This window comes from Rhizopus microsporus, assembly GCF_002708625.1.
Source record: "Rhizopus microsporus ATCC 52813 unplaced genomic scaffold scaffold_13, whole genome shotgun sequence".
Lineage (NCBI taxonomy): Eukaryota > Fungi > Mucoromycota > Mucoromycetes > Mucorales > Rhizopodaceae > Rhizopus > Rhizopus microsporus.
In genome coordinates this window covers 488,968-499,805 of record NW_019671928.1, presented here as the reverse complement: position 1 = coordinate 499,805, position 10,838 = coordinate 488,968, and the positions used below count along the sequence as shown (strand labels likewise).

Genomic DNA, 10,838 nt, shown 5'->3' with positions numbered 1-10,838 from the left:
TTTTTTTTTTTTTTTTTCTTTTTGTTTGTTTCTCTCTTCTTCCCTCTTGTCCATTCATTAACCCCTCTACTTTCCTTTTCCTTTACGTTCCTTTATTATAATGACTGCTATTTTGAATTTTCGCTCCTTTAATCGTAATAGCACCCATGATGAACCAGTCTCACCCACTTTTTCAAACTTTTCATTATCTGAAAAAACATCATCCGAAATAAAAGATCTTTTAAAATCGGCTTTTCGCTCTTTGCGTGAAAAAGAAAGAGGTATATATATTTTTACTCTTTAGTAAAAACATCCTGTTTGTTCTGCTCTTTTTTTTTAGATCTCAAACTTGCGGCTGAGGTTGGAAAAACATTATTAGAAAATAATGCATTACTTGAAAACCAGCAAAGATGGCTGCGAGACCAAGTTTATAATAACCAATGCTCTTCTGATGAAAAGCGATATCAAACTATGATTGGTAAACTCGAGCAAGAACATGCAGAGCTGCTCGATAATTATCAAACTATTGTTGAATCCAACAATAGCATGAAGAAGAACCACAAAGAATCTGAACAAAAGCTCATGGCCCAGGCAGATGCACTGTACAAGGAACTAGAGGATGCCTATGGCGCTATTCAAAAGCATGAAGAAGAGAGATATAGTTATCAGGGGTCAATTCAAAAGTTAAAGATGCAGCAAAAAGAAATGATGAGCAAGCAAAACAGTGCAGAGATCGACAGGCTTTCAGCAGAAGTTAGTCAGCTGACTGCTCGAAATCAAGCTTTATTGCAAGCTAAGGAAGAAACGAAACGCCGCTTTGAAGAGACAGTAAATCAGTTAGAGCAAGCAAAAAGGCAGTTGACGCAAATGGGTAAAATAAAGGAACAATATGATACACTTCACAAGACATTTCAACATCAAACAACCCATATCAGTCAGTTAAAAGCATGGATTAAAGAATGCCAACGTGAATCGAGCAAGATCTTGCAAGTCCCTGAATTGATGAGTGATAGTCTAAAGTCATACTGTTCCTCAGATGAAGATGATTTTGATCATAACGAACAAATGATTCAACTTCACACGCATGATTTGGTACCCTCCTCTTTATTTTCCGAGTTGCAATCTGCTATACAAACTAAGAATATTGACTTCACCACAGATGGTGCTACTACTACTACGATTGCATCTTTTACTGATGCTCCTATTGTTGTCAGAGATGTTTCAGATACCATGTCCCTCCATGCTTACAACCTTTATCCTCAGATACAAAAGAGACACTCCACCTGGAGTTGCCAAGTCAACGTCGGAGGTAAAAGAAAGCGGGCTTATTCATCCACAGTCTTATGCAAACCTACTATGAAAAGAAGAATCTTTTCAATCGCCCGCCTTCCACTTGACATTTGTTATCTTATTTGGCGCTTTACTCGATTTGTACTCGTAGCTCAATTATCCTTGTTTTTTGTACTTTTGTTTTCATTTAATAAGTAAATTTTTCATGGCACTTTTTTTTTTTTTTTTCCTTTTCTTTTGTTATCGACTAAATGGCAGACACTGGTTCTGGTCATGCAGGGACCCCCAATTTGACCTGGGTTAATGTAGCTATAGCTTCGACATTCATTCTCGTCAATGGTTCATATAGAAATATAATGCAATTGTAATATAAAAAAACTAATATTGTATAAATATACAGGTGCCATTTCAGTGGCATTGGGATTGAAGTTGGAAAAGACCTTAATCATTGCTGCGATCCGTTGTCTTGTACAATTGACAATCATGGTATGTGTTGTACTCATAAGATATAGTCTCTCTTTATTAAATTGTATTATTCATATTATAGGGCTTTATTCTTGAAGACGTTTTTAAAACAAGATCCCCAGCACTTGTTATGCTTATGGCCTGTAGGTATTAAAACTCTTTATGATGACACCCTCTTACAGTTGGATAGGCATATTAATTCTTCTTGGTGCATATGAAACAGTATATAACAAGTCAAAACAATCATACCGTGGCATGGTAAAGGTTACAGATATGTATTGCTCAATCATCTCTGACATCATGCTTAGTTTATATCCGTACTGTTATCTTCTGGGATATCTACATTAGTTATCGGCATCATTGGGTCACGATGGGCAATGAAACAAAACCCATTTTGGATACCTGAAGTGTTTATACCTACCATGGGCATGTTACTTGGAAATGCTATGAGTGGTATGGCTGTTGCCCTAAGCAGTTGCTTATCAAGTGTGAGCAATCAAAAAGAACAAATAGAAACTTATTTGGCATTCGGTGCTAGCCGATGGGAAGCTGGCCAATCCATTGCCGTCGAAGCAGTTAGACTATCGATGTTGCCTACAATTAATCAAATGTCAGTAATCGGTTTGATTGCTATTCCTGGTATGATGACAGGTCAGATTCTGGGTGGTGCACCAGTGAGTAATGCAGTTAAATATCAACAAATTATCATGTTCTTGATATCTGCCAGTACTGCCTTGGGTGTTCTTAGTGCTGTTATTGTAAGCATGCTCTTGACCATGTGTGATGTAGCTAATTCTCTTTTAGGCTTGTGTTAGGGTGCTCATAGACTCTAGACATAGACTTAGACCTGAGAGAATAATTAATGGCAGAGCTAGTCTATTACAAGACATCAAACAGGCAATCATATCGCTATGGCGTGGATTCATCTATGTATTTTGTTGTTTAGCAGAGGCAAAGAAGAAACAAACTACTGATATTGACGACGATGATGAGCAGCAAGATGAGCAACGTAAACCTTTATTAAATAGTCAATAATTCATTGCTTGGTTCTCCTTCCTTTATTCATAACCTTACATTATTCTACACATATTCAAGCATATTAAATAAACGAGTCCAGTAGATCTATTCGACCAATCATATTATATTTAAGAAAGTAGAGCCTATTCTCTCTTTTTTTTTTTTTTTTTTACAATTAAAATATGGAACATGAGCATCATATTAAAATAACAGTTCCCGAATCAGCACAGGATCTACGTGTTAGAAAGTTCATTGTACAGAATTATAGACATGTCTTCAAATCAAAAGAAAATATTCATCGAGCATTCAACAGAAAAGAGATCAGTATCAATGGCTGTCCGACTGAAGAAACAAGAAGACTGAATGCAGGCGATATTATAGAAATAAACTATGACAAATCAATAGAAGAGGCTGAGAGACTAGAAACAATACCCATTGATATCTTATATCAGGATGAGCATTTGGCTGTTGTTTGGAAGCCACCTGGACAGGTATAAGCCCTTCAATGTGTCTTTTTTTTTCTTAATGCTTTTTGCTTGACAGAATTCTGCAGTTTTTGAAAAGGCAATTCATCATAATACAGCAGAAATAGACTCAAAGGGAAATAAACAAAAGATTTGGTGTATAAATGATATTCAAAAGGCAGCTTCTGGTTTGGTAAAGACAAAGCGTATCCAAATCTTGATCTAACATAGATCGTAGATCCTTGTTGCAAAGAGCGAACGAGTGAAAGAGTTACTGATGGAAAGCTATATGAATGATAAGATCAATTTTACCATGCGTGTGATCTGCCATGGTCGAATTGACACGACTGTTATGTCTGATCTATTTTACTTGGATCAAAGCGACAAGACCCAAGAGTCCAAAGTGAATCCTAAAGATGTATTGAAATCAATCGATATAATATCAGCAACACGATCTAATCATGCGCAATATATTACAACACTTAATCTGCATTTGCATTCACCGCTTTCTAGTCTTCAACTTCGAAAGTTATTCTTCTTTCAGTCAAAGCATCCTATCATAGGAGAATCTGCATATACCAAACTATTACACGTCAACAAGGATAAAGGCCTATACGCTTCACTCATGCATGTGAGCTTCCTTCATCCCATCAAAGGTACTCGAGTACAGGTCACTGGTAATGAACCTCAAAAGTTCGCAGTGATGCGTGAAAGAGAATACAAATTTTATCAGAAAAAGATTGAAAGAGAAAACGAAGCGATGAGAAAGGCAGGGGTAGACGCATCTGAGCAAATAGAACGAGAAAATGGCCAGTTGTTGGCTTATGTATTGGGACAAAAGGATTTTTTCAATTTGACATTCAAAGTAACAAAGGATTGCTTAATCCCAAGGCCTGCTTCTGAAACGCTTGTCAAAGCTGCTATAGATTTTATTAAGGATAGAAAAGATACACGACTAATTGATATCGGAACAGGATGTGGTAATTTAGTCATATCCATCATGGCAAATCTCCCTTCTTCTGCTATAACTTCGGCTGCCGCTATAGACATTAGTGAAGCAGCACTTGCTGTTGCAAAAGAAAACGGTGAAGCAATACTAGGAAAAGACAAGAGTAAAAGGATTGAGTGGCGTAATCAATCCATGTCTGATGTAGCAGATGGAAAAGTGTATGATATCTTGGTGTGCAATCCTCCTTATCTCGACTATAATCAGATTAGCAAACGAAAAGTTCAAATGGCAGACCTTGGTCAAGAACCACATATTGCCTTATTTGCTGAGGACGGTGGATTCAAGTGGTACAGTGTGCTAAGTGAAATAGCACCCAACATTGTGAAAGATGAAGGAAGAGTTATATTAGAATGTGGAAAAGGTATTCTTCAGCAAGTATTAGACATATGGACTGGTTGGGAGCAAGAAGCGATATATAAAGACGTTCAGGGGTGGGATAGATGCATTGTATTAAAGAGAACGACATAATCTATGTGAAAAATATTTATTTATATATATAATATACTACTCTGTATGAGTTGCTCCAGGCACCAAAGGATACAGGTCTTTATCATCGTTTTTTATATGCTGCTTGTTCTTTTGTTCGGATAGAGTCGTTAGAAAATTGGTAATGAATATCTTTTCATGAATCAATCTCTGAATCTGATTACTTGGCTGGTTTAATATTAAAATAGTAACAAACTCAAGCAGCGTATTGGCTGAAATGATATAAAGCTGGTTGATATCAAGCCCAAATCGCTGCATGTTCTTGTAGGCTGTCTTTTTCACCTACGTAGCTTTCTGAGTATTCCTTTCTTTCTAACTATATTTTCTTTTTTATCTTACTTCTAATACCAGATCAGATACAGCCTGTGCCCATTTTTCAGTATCTGATAGTTGCTTTGTCTTCAATCTTTGTGTCTTCCTTTCTATAGACTAAAATAGTAAGAAGAGTTAACAAAAGAAGAAAAGGCTTTTTTTATTACCAAATCAGCTTTATTTTTTATAAAGAATACTGGCACATTATATCTCGCTGCTTTTCTAGCAAGGTCAACATCCGTGGCCATAAATCTATCGTCAAACACAACTAAAAGGGCATCAAATGCGCCCAAGCAATAGTTTTCAAAATAGTCTTTGTGAGGATGACGTGGTGTACCAATACCAGGCATATCCCACAAAGCGAGTGCAGGTAGTAACGGATGACGATAAGCTTTGGGTTCCATTGTTGTTTCTGCCTCACCCACGGCTGCAGCTTTTGGATGATGATGCTGGTATCCGAGCATGGCATTCACCAAGGACGACTATAGAACTACTTAGAATGACAACTAAATACGATGACTCTGTTCAAACCTTTCCTGTTCCGGGAGAACCAACCACTGCTACATTATAATAGGAAGCATCTAATCGCAACATACCTTCAGCACGCTGTAAATATTCTTCATTTATTAATTCTCTTTTATAACCAAATATAGTTCTTATGGAAGTAAGAAAATAATAAAATGGTGCCAGTGGTGAAACAACCACACCAAACAAGCCGCCGATGAGGCCATCGGTAATGTTATGACCAGTAATAAGTTCATCATCCAATGCTTTACTAAACTCATATGCACCAACAATTGGCAATGCTAATATGACGACAGGCGATAATAAAACAGCTGAACCTGCAGCACCCATTATTTGTAGTCCCCTTTTAGCATTTTCTTTTTTCCAAAGACCATCTGCTGTCAACTGTGATTGATTTATTCCCATTGATTAAAAAAAAAAAAAAGAAAAAAAAAGAGAGAGAAAGAAAAGAGTAAACCAATGATCACATTGATCCCTCTGAACGACATTAGTCTGTTACTACAGAAACTATCACATGAACATCCCCTCCTCGTAGTGCAAGAGAGCCATGCATTGATTCACAAACTAATTGACTGTACATTTATAAAATAATAGGGAGATCACCCTAAAATAGAGCTTCAGATTGAACGACACTTTTTTTTTACAATGATACAACCCTTTTTTGTTGTACCAATCGATTAGAAAGTCATGTGATCTATTGACAGCAAAGTGCATAAAATCTTGGAAATGTTCATTCTCCTTTTTATTTCTTTATCATTTATATCTAAACTAAATGTCAACTTTTGTTCCACAGCTAAAAAGAGAAAACGCTTTTCTTGGTGATCCTTTAAAAGATGTATATAGATGCAATATATACCAAATAAGTATACTTCTTTGCTGACTAACTTTAATAGAATTTCTGCGCTATCTGTAACCATGACGAAGGAGCGGATTCTTGGTGTAATGTGACCTGTCACTGCTCAAGAAAGTAAAATACTGAAGAATATACAATATACTTATACTAACCTTCCCCTTTAAGAATCAAGTACGCCCATAGAAACTGTCTCTTGAGTATGAGTACATGCATTAGATGTAACTCTTCTTTTGTAAAGATACCAGAGCGCCCATCCTCTAAAAAGCCAACACCAACAATGAGACAATGTTACTTGAGTAAGCATATACTCTATACGGCTTGGATGAATACTTAAACTTTTGTATAGAATACACCCTTATTTTGTTTGCACTTTTGTATATGATACTACTCGCTTATGACCTAATGAACTGTACAAGTATTCAGACCATTTATGCCCATGAACTGCCAGAGACAGACATTGTCGATAGACCAGACTATATCAAATTTCCCGTAAGTAACAATAGATAACAAAAATATATATTGACTTTCTTTAGAAAATACACATGAAGTGCCTTAGACGAGGGATTTCTTATTCCATTTATCATCATTTGTTTAATTATTATTTTTTTGTTTTCATTTGTCTTTTTGTTATTTATTACATGCGAATATAAAACTATTCTAATTTTTAAGCATTGTTCTCCTTTTTTTTTTGGTACCTGAGATTCCCTTTTTTACACAACTTTGAAGGAAAACCACAATGTTTCATAAAGAACTCTAAACCTCGGGCTTTTTATTTTATGCAGTAAAAAAAAAAAAAAAAAGAAAAAAGAAAAAAAAAATGCTGTATTCGATCGACAACTACTTTTTAATGGCTGTTTTTGTAACCTTTCTTCTGGTTTGTTGTTGTTGTTGTTGTTGTTGTTGCTGCTGCTGCTGCGGCTGCGGCTGCGGTTGCTGTTTCTTTGGTGAACGAGATTTCTTCAGCTTTGGACAACCATCACCTGTCATCAAATGTAACTTCCATCCTGATTCATTTGGTGGCTCAATGTCCACTGTACACAAAGGACATATTGCTGTTGTACTGGGATCAATCACATCTAATAAAAAAATCAATATAAAAGAATTCATGCCAGTTGTTTATACTCACTAGGACATGTTTGCTTCAGTGTGTGTTGCAACCATTGTTCAACAGGAATAGCTAGATGACAGCGCGTACATTCTTTGGTCAGATGTCTCTTTTCGCAATCGACCAACATGTGTTCATTTAATGTTGATATTTCAGTAATCTATAAAAATGAATATCCTATTCTTTAGAAATGTTCTATCTCACTTTACCATACGACACATTGGGCAGTTTGTCAACACAGGACAGGAATTGTAATAGTGCTTGATTAACGTATCCTCGTTGAATTCTGGGTTCACTTCGTCACAGAATATGCAAACACTACAGAAAAAGTATGAGTTGCTTGGTAGATAGGAAAATGTTTTTTTTTATGTACCTATTTTCATTGAGAGTAGGTACCTCTTGTTGAGCTGGCTGTTCTTTAGGTTTTTCCTTGGTACGTTCCTTTACTTGCTCTTTAGGCTTGGTGCGAACTGAGGTTGTACGGGTATTGGCTGTTGTTGTTGCTGTTGTTTTTTTGGCTGCAGAAGAAGCAGGCCTCTTCTTATCGGCAGCCGTAGACTTGGTATCATTTGCAGCTGACCTCTTGACAGATGTAACAGTGCGTTGAGTAGGTGCTCTTCTTTCAGTGACAGTTAATGCACGCAACTCGGATATTGTTTTTTTGGTATCATTTTTAGTAAACTTGGCATTGTTTAATGAATCTTTATCTACAAGTTTCTTTACAGTCTACAAAACACAAATAGTTAGTGTTTGTTTATCTGTTGACAGTATATACGCCCTTACATCTGCTAGTGATAACTTTAATGATTCGTCAATATATGAACTCACCAAGTTGAAGCCAACTTGATCGGAAATAGTAACAACTAACTTTACAGCTGCCTCTCGCACCTCGTCATGAGAGTGTCCTAGATAAGCAATCACAAACTGCATGAGGTCATGGAGAGGCACGAGTGTTTTCTTTGTGGTCTTTTTGTTGCTGGTCGTCTTGTTAGGTGTATCAATGCCCAGCTTAAGCACAGTGGTTTCCACAAGCTCGATTCGAGCTTTAGCTTCTTTATGATTATGGATCAGTCTTTCTGGTTTGCCAATATACAAGGGTAATAGGGTATAAGGAGAAGTAGAATAAGATTGAACCAAGACGAGAATCAAAGAAGTTGCGTCTTGTCTTGTCTTTTGATGGGTATCACCTGTTCGTTTCAAGAGTCCGCAAAAGGCACGCTCGACCCATTCAATCACTTTTTCTGTTTCGATAATGGCTTGTTGACAAAAGTCGTTCAGTTGATGCCAGATAGATATAGCAAGCGTTACAATAGGCTCTCTTGAATCCATGACAGTTTCTTGGATTAACATGAGTGAAGCATTGACAAAATCAGCAACCATCGTAGTCTCATCGGTCAAATCATAATCTGGAGTAAACATGATGTAGAGTTCGCTTAATTGATTGTTTCGGACCAACTGATATGCTGAGTCAATCCTTTGCTCTAGTTGGCCAAGTCCCCTTCCTCTACATTTTGATTTTATGCTCAGAATACAAGCAACAACTTCTTCACCAAATATTTGAATGGGTAAAGTATATGGACCACGTTCTTCGTCCATAATAGGCTCGGGTATACTCTCAGGGTCAACGGGTTCTTCGGCTTGTGTGGGTACAATGGCTGTGTTGGTTGACATAATATCGTCGTCATCAGGCACCATCCATTCTTCCTCTTGTTGATGCTGCTGTGATTGCGTCTGAGGTGGTTCGCAGCCAATGAGTGTTCCATCAAAGTCATGATATTTTTCATCTTCATCTTGAAGTATATTTTGTGTAGACTCCAATTGGACCAACCTTCCTTCACTTGTTATTTGAATATTTGCTTGTTTTAGCAAAGACTCGGCTGTTTGTTTTACTATCTTTATGTCATCCTACCAAACAATATAAACATAAATGCATGTAGCTTAAAATGATTTGACAACACATACCTTTATCTTTTCTGCCTCATCATAATCCTTAGTTTCCACAGCATGTCTCTTTCCGATTTCAAGGTCTGCTAATATCTTTGTAAACTTTTGCATCTTATCTCCAAGGTATTTATAAGTCTTGGCCTCTTGATAGGCTTCGTCTGATGGAGTGTATATGATTAGGATCATGTGTGCATATAAATAGGAAACATCTTACTTTGTACAGCCTCTTCCTCGGCAGCAAGTAAGACAGTTGCCCATTGCTGAAGTTCAATTTCGACAATGTTTGTAGTAGAAGGGTATTTCTGAATGATGCTTTGATTGCTTGATACGCTTGTACGACGAGTAGATGAACTTAATAGGCTGTTCTCATCAAATGGGTGATGTATATTTCGAGACTACATATATAAAGATGAATAATACAGCTATGTATATACATGTATATATATTACGGGTATAGAAGAAGATGCATGTGAAGTACTGTGTATGGGCTGACCCAATACTTTGATAGCAAGTATACCAACCTAATAAAGAAGTGTAAACAAATAAACATGGTGCACATGTTATGAACACTTGCTTGGTTATATGTATTTAATCTATTTCGATGACAGTTACGTATCACCAATCGAACATATTCACCCTCCATATTAATTTTAATTGATTTTAATTCTCGAGCTCTGAACTGAGCCCTTGCATTATTATCAAAACAGACATAACTAACGAATATAAGAGATGAATGTTTTATATAATTTTTTTTTTTTTTTTTACCCAAGTCTTGTAAATTCAATCAACATGTTGTCATCCTCATCTGATGTATCAGGTACTACGATATCCTCTAACACATCCTGTGGATCTTTTAATATGCCGACATAGACATCAATCTTGGTTGCAATTTTAAAATGATGGGATAATACTTGAACTTTATTAATATACGCTGGCCCTGTTAGCAAGTGAATAATTAAATCTTGCGGGTATTCAGGACATCTATATTTATACACACATCATCAATTACTCTTTTCTCTTCTTTATTTCTTTAATATCCATACTTGGGTGTTTGCCAGCCTTTGTAGCTATCAAAAGAAGACTCGTTATAAGGAGCCTCCATTAGTTGTTCTGGATTATAGTCGTCATCCCATGAAGAGCAATGGACAACTTCATAAGGTAGCAAATTAGTTGCCATATGAAAAAGTTTAAGGGAAAAAGAGAGAGAGAGAGAAAAAAAAAGAAAAATTACAGAAATATATATAAAATGGAATAAAAATTATCTCGTGGTTTGATGAATATATGATGATGCTATTACTATTTGGATATTACTTTTTTTTTCTCCTTTCCTTTACTTTACTTATCCATAGCACGTGTATTAAAGGAAAACTTGGATTCATGTGGGCAATT

General features: G+C 36.4%; 6 protein-coding genes across 6 annotated transcripts; 4 read left to right on the top strand and 2 right to left on the bottom strand.

Annotated features, from left to right (window-relative positions):
• Positions 1 to 23: 23 nt before the first annotated feature.
• Positions 24 to 1,420, top strand: RHIMIDRAFT_293468 (uncharacterized protein; the record flags this gene model as incomplete). Its single annotated transcript, XM_023613987.1, has 3 exons — positions 24 to 260; positions 320 to 1,288; positions 1,344 to 1,420. Exons 1-3 carry the CDS (start codon positions 101 to 103, stop codon positions 1,418 to 1,420), a joined length of 1,206 nt encoding a protein of 401 aa, XP_023464394.1. The 5' UTR covers positions 24 to 100.
• Positions 1,421 to 1,513: 93 nt separating this feature from the next.
• RHIMIDRAFT_228714 (uncharacterized protein) lies at positions 1,514 to 2,893 on the top strand. The gene is made up of 6 exons (XM_023607627.1): positions 1,514 to 1,608; positions 1,670 to 1,755; positions 1,817 to 1,877; positions 1,925 to 1,992; positions 2,043 to 2,492; positions 2,539 to 2,893. The coding sequence occupies exons 1-6, from the start codon at positions 1,521 to 1,523 to the stop codon at positions 2,767 to 2,769; spliced, it is 984 nt and encodes a 327-aa protein (XP_023464393.1). The 5' UTR covers positions 1,514 to 1,520; the 3' UTR covers positions 2,770 to 2,893.
• A 477-nt stretch (positions 2,894 to 3,370) lies between these two features.
• Positions 3,371 to 4,873, top strand: RHIMIDRAFT_33209 (S-adenosyl-L-methionine-dependent methyltransferase). Its single transcript, XM_023615111.1, has one exon. It carries the CDS (start codon positions 3,493 to 3,495, stop codon positions 4,690 to 4,692), a length of 1,200 nt encoding a protein of 399 aa, XP_023464392.1. The 5' UTR covers positions 3,371 to 3,492; the 3' UTR covers positions 4,693 to 4,873.
• RHIMIDRAFT_33208 (P-loop containing nucleoside triphosphate hydrolase protein) lies at positions 4,874 to 5,947 on the bottom strand. Its single transcript, XM_023615110.1, has 4 exons — positions 5,554 to 5,947; positions 5,190 to 5,504; positions 5,050 to 5,132; positions 4,874 to 4,992 (listed from the first exon to the last, which is right to left on the bottom strand). Exons 1-3 carry the CDS (start codon positions 5,875 to 5,877, stop codon positions 5,112 to 5,114), a joined length of 660 nt encoding a protein of 219 aa, XP_023464391.1. The 5' UTR covers positions 5,878 to 5,947; the 3' UTR covers positions 4,874 to 4,992; positions 5,050 to 5,111.
• Positions 5,948 to 6,282: 335 nt separating this feature from the next.
• Positions 6,283 to 6,879, top strand: RHIMIDRAFT_33189 (uncharacterized protein). Its single transcript, XM_023615109.1, has 3 exons — positions 6,283 to 6,382; positions 6,441 to 6,514; positions 6,566 to 6,879. The coding sequence occupies exons 1-3, from the start codon at positions 6,320 to 6,322 to the stop codon at positions 6,732 to 6,734; spliced, it is 306 nt and encodes a 101-aa protein (XP_023464390.1). The 5' UTR covers positions 6,283 to 6,319; the 3' UTR covers positions 6,735 to 6,879.
• A 358-nt stretch (positions 6,880 to 7,237) lies between these two features.
• Positions 7,238 to 10,803, bottom strand: RHIMIDRAFT_314669 (uncharacterized protein; the record flags this gene model as incomplete). Its single annotated transcript, XM_023614946.1, has 11 exons — positions 10,493 to 10,803; positions 10,215 to 10,430; positions 10,024 to 10,162; positions 9,899 to 9,970; positions 9,664 to 9,844; positions 9,468 to 9,607; positions 8,289 to 9,410; positions 7,879 to 8,231; positions 7,715 to 7,823; positions 7,527 to 7,665; positions 7,238 to 7,476 (listed from the first exon to the last, which is right to left on the bottom strand). The coding sequence occupies exons 1-11, from the start codon at positions 10,624 to 10,626 to the stop codon at positions 7,238 to 7,240; spliced, it is 2,844 nt and encodes a 947-aa protein (XP_023464389.1). The 5' UTR covers positions 10,627 to 10,803.
• Between the last annotated feature and the right edge of the window lie 35 nt (positions 10,804 to 10,838).

What these genes read in the sequence shown, in the direction of transcription:
- RHIMIDRAFT_33209 (XM_023615111.1), top strand. Translation starts at nt 3,493, where the DNA reads ATGGAAAGCTATATGAATGATAAGATCAATTTTACCATGCGTGTGATC.
- RHIMIDRAFT_228714 (XM_023607627.1), top strand. Translation starts at nt 1,521, where the DNA reads ATGGCAGACACTGGTTCTGGTCATGCAGGGACCCCCAATTTGACCTGG. An exon ending in TTGTACAATTGACAATCATG is followed by an intron (nt 1,756 to 1,816) that starts GTATGTGTTGTA and finishes TTCATATTATAG; the next exon opens with GGCTTTATTCTTGAAGACGT. An exon ending in GTGTTCTTAGTGCTGTTATT is followed by an intron (nt 2,493 to 2,538) that starts GTAAGCATGCTC and finishes ATTCTCTTTTAG; the next exon opens with GCTTGTGTTAGGGTGCTCAT.
- RHIMIDRAFT_33208 (XM_023615110.1), bottom strand. Translation starts at nt 5,877, where the DNA reads ATGGGTGCTGCAGGTTCAGCTGTTTTATTATCGCCTGTCGTCATATTA. An exon ending in GTTCTCCCGGAACAGGAAAG is followed by an intron (nt 5,505 to 5,553) that starts GTTTGAACAGAG and finishes GTAGTTCTATAG; the next exon opens with TCGTCCTTGGTGAATGCCAT. An exon ending in TAAAAAATAAAGCTGATTTG is followed by an intron (nt 5,133 to 5,189) that starts GTAATAAAAAAA and finishes TTTAGTCTATAG; the next exon opens with AAAGGAAGACACAAAGATTG.
- RHIMIDRAFT_33189 (XM_023615109.1), top strand. Translation starts at nt 6,320, where the DNA reads ATGTCAACTTTTGTTCCACAGCTAAAAAGAGAAAACGCTTTTCTTGGT. An exon ending in TTGGTGATCCTTTAAAAGAT is followed by an intron (nt 6,383 to 6,440) that starts GTATATAGATGC and finishes TAACTTTAATAG; the next exon opens with AATTTCTGCGCTATCTGTAA. An exon ending in ACCTGTCACTGCTCAAGAAA is followed by an intron (nt 6,515 to 6,565) that starts GTAAAATACTGA and finishes TTCCCCTTTAAG; the next exon opens with AATCAAGTACGCCCATAGAA.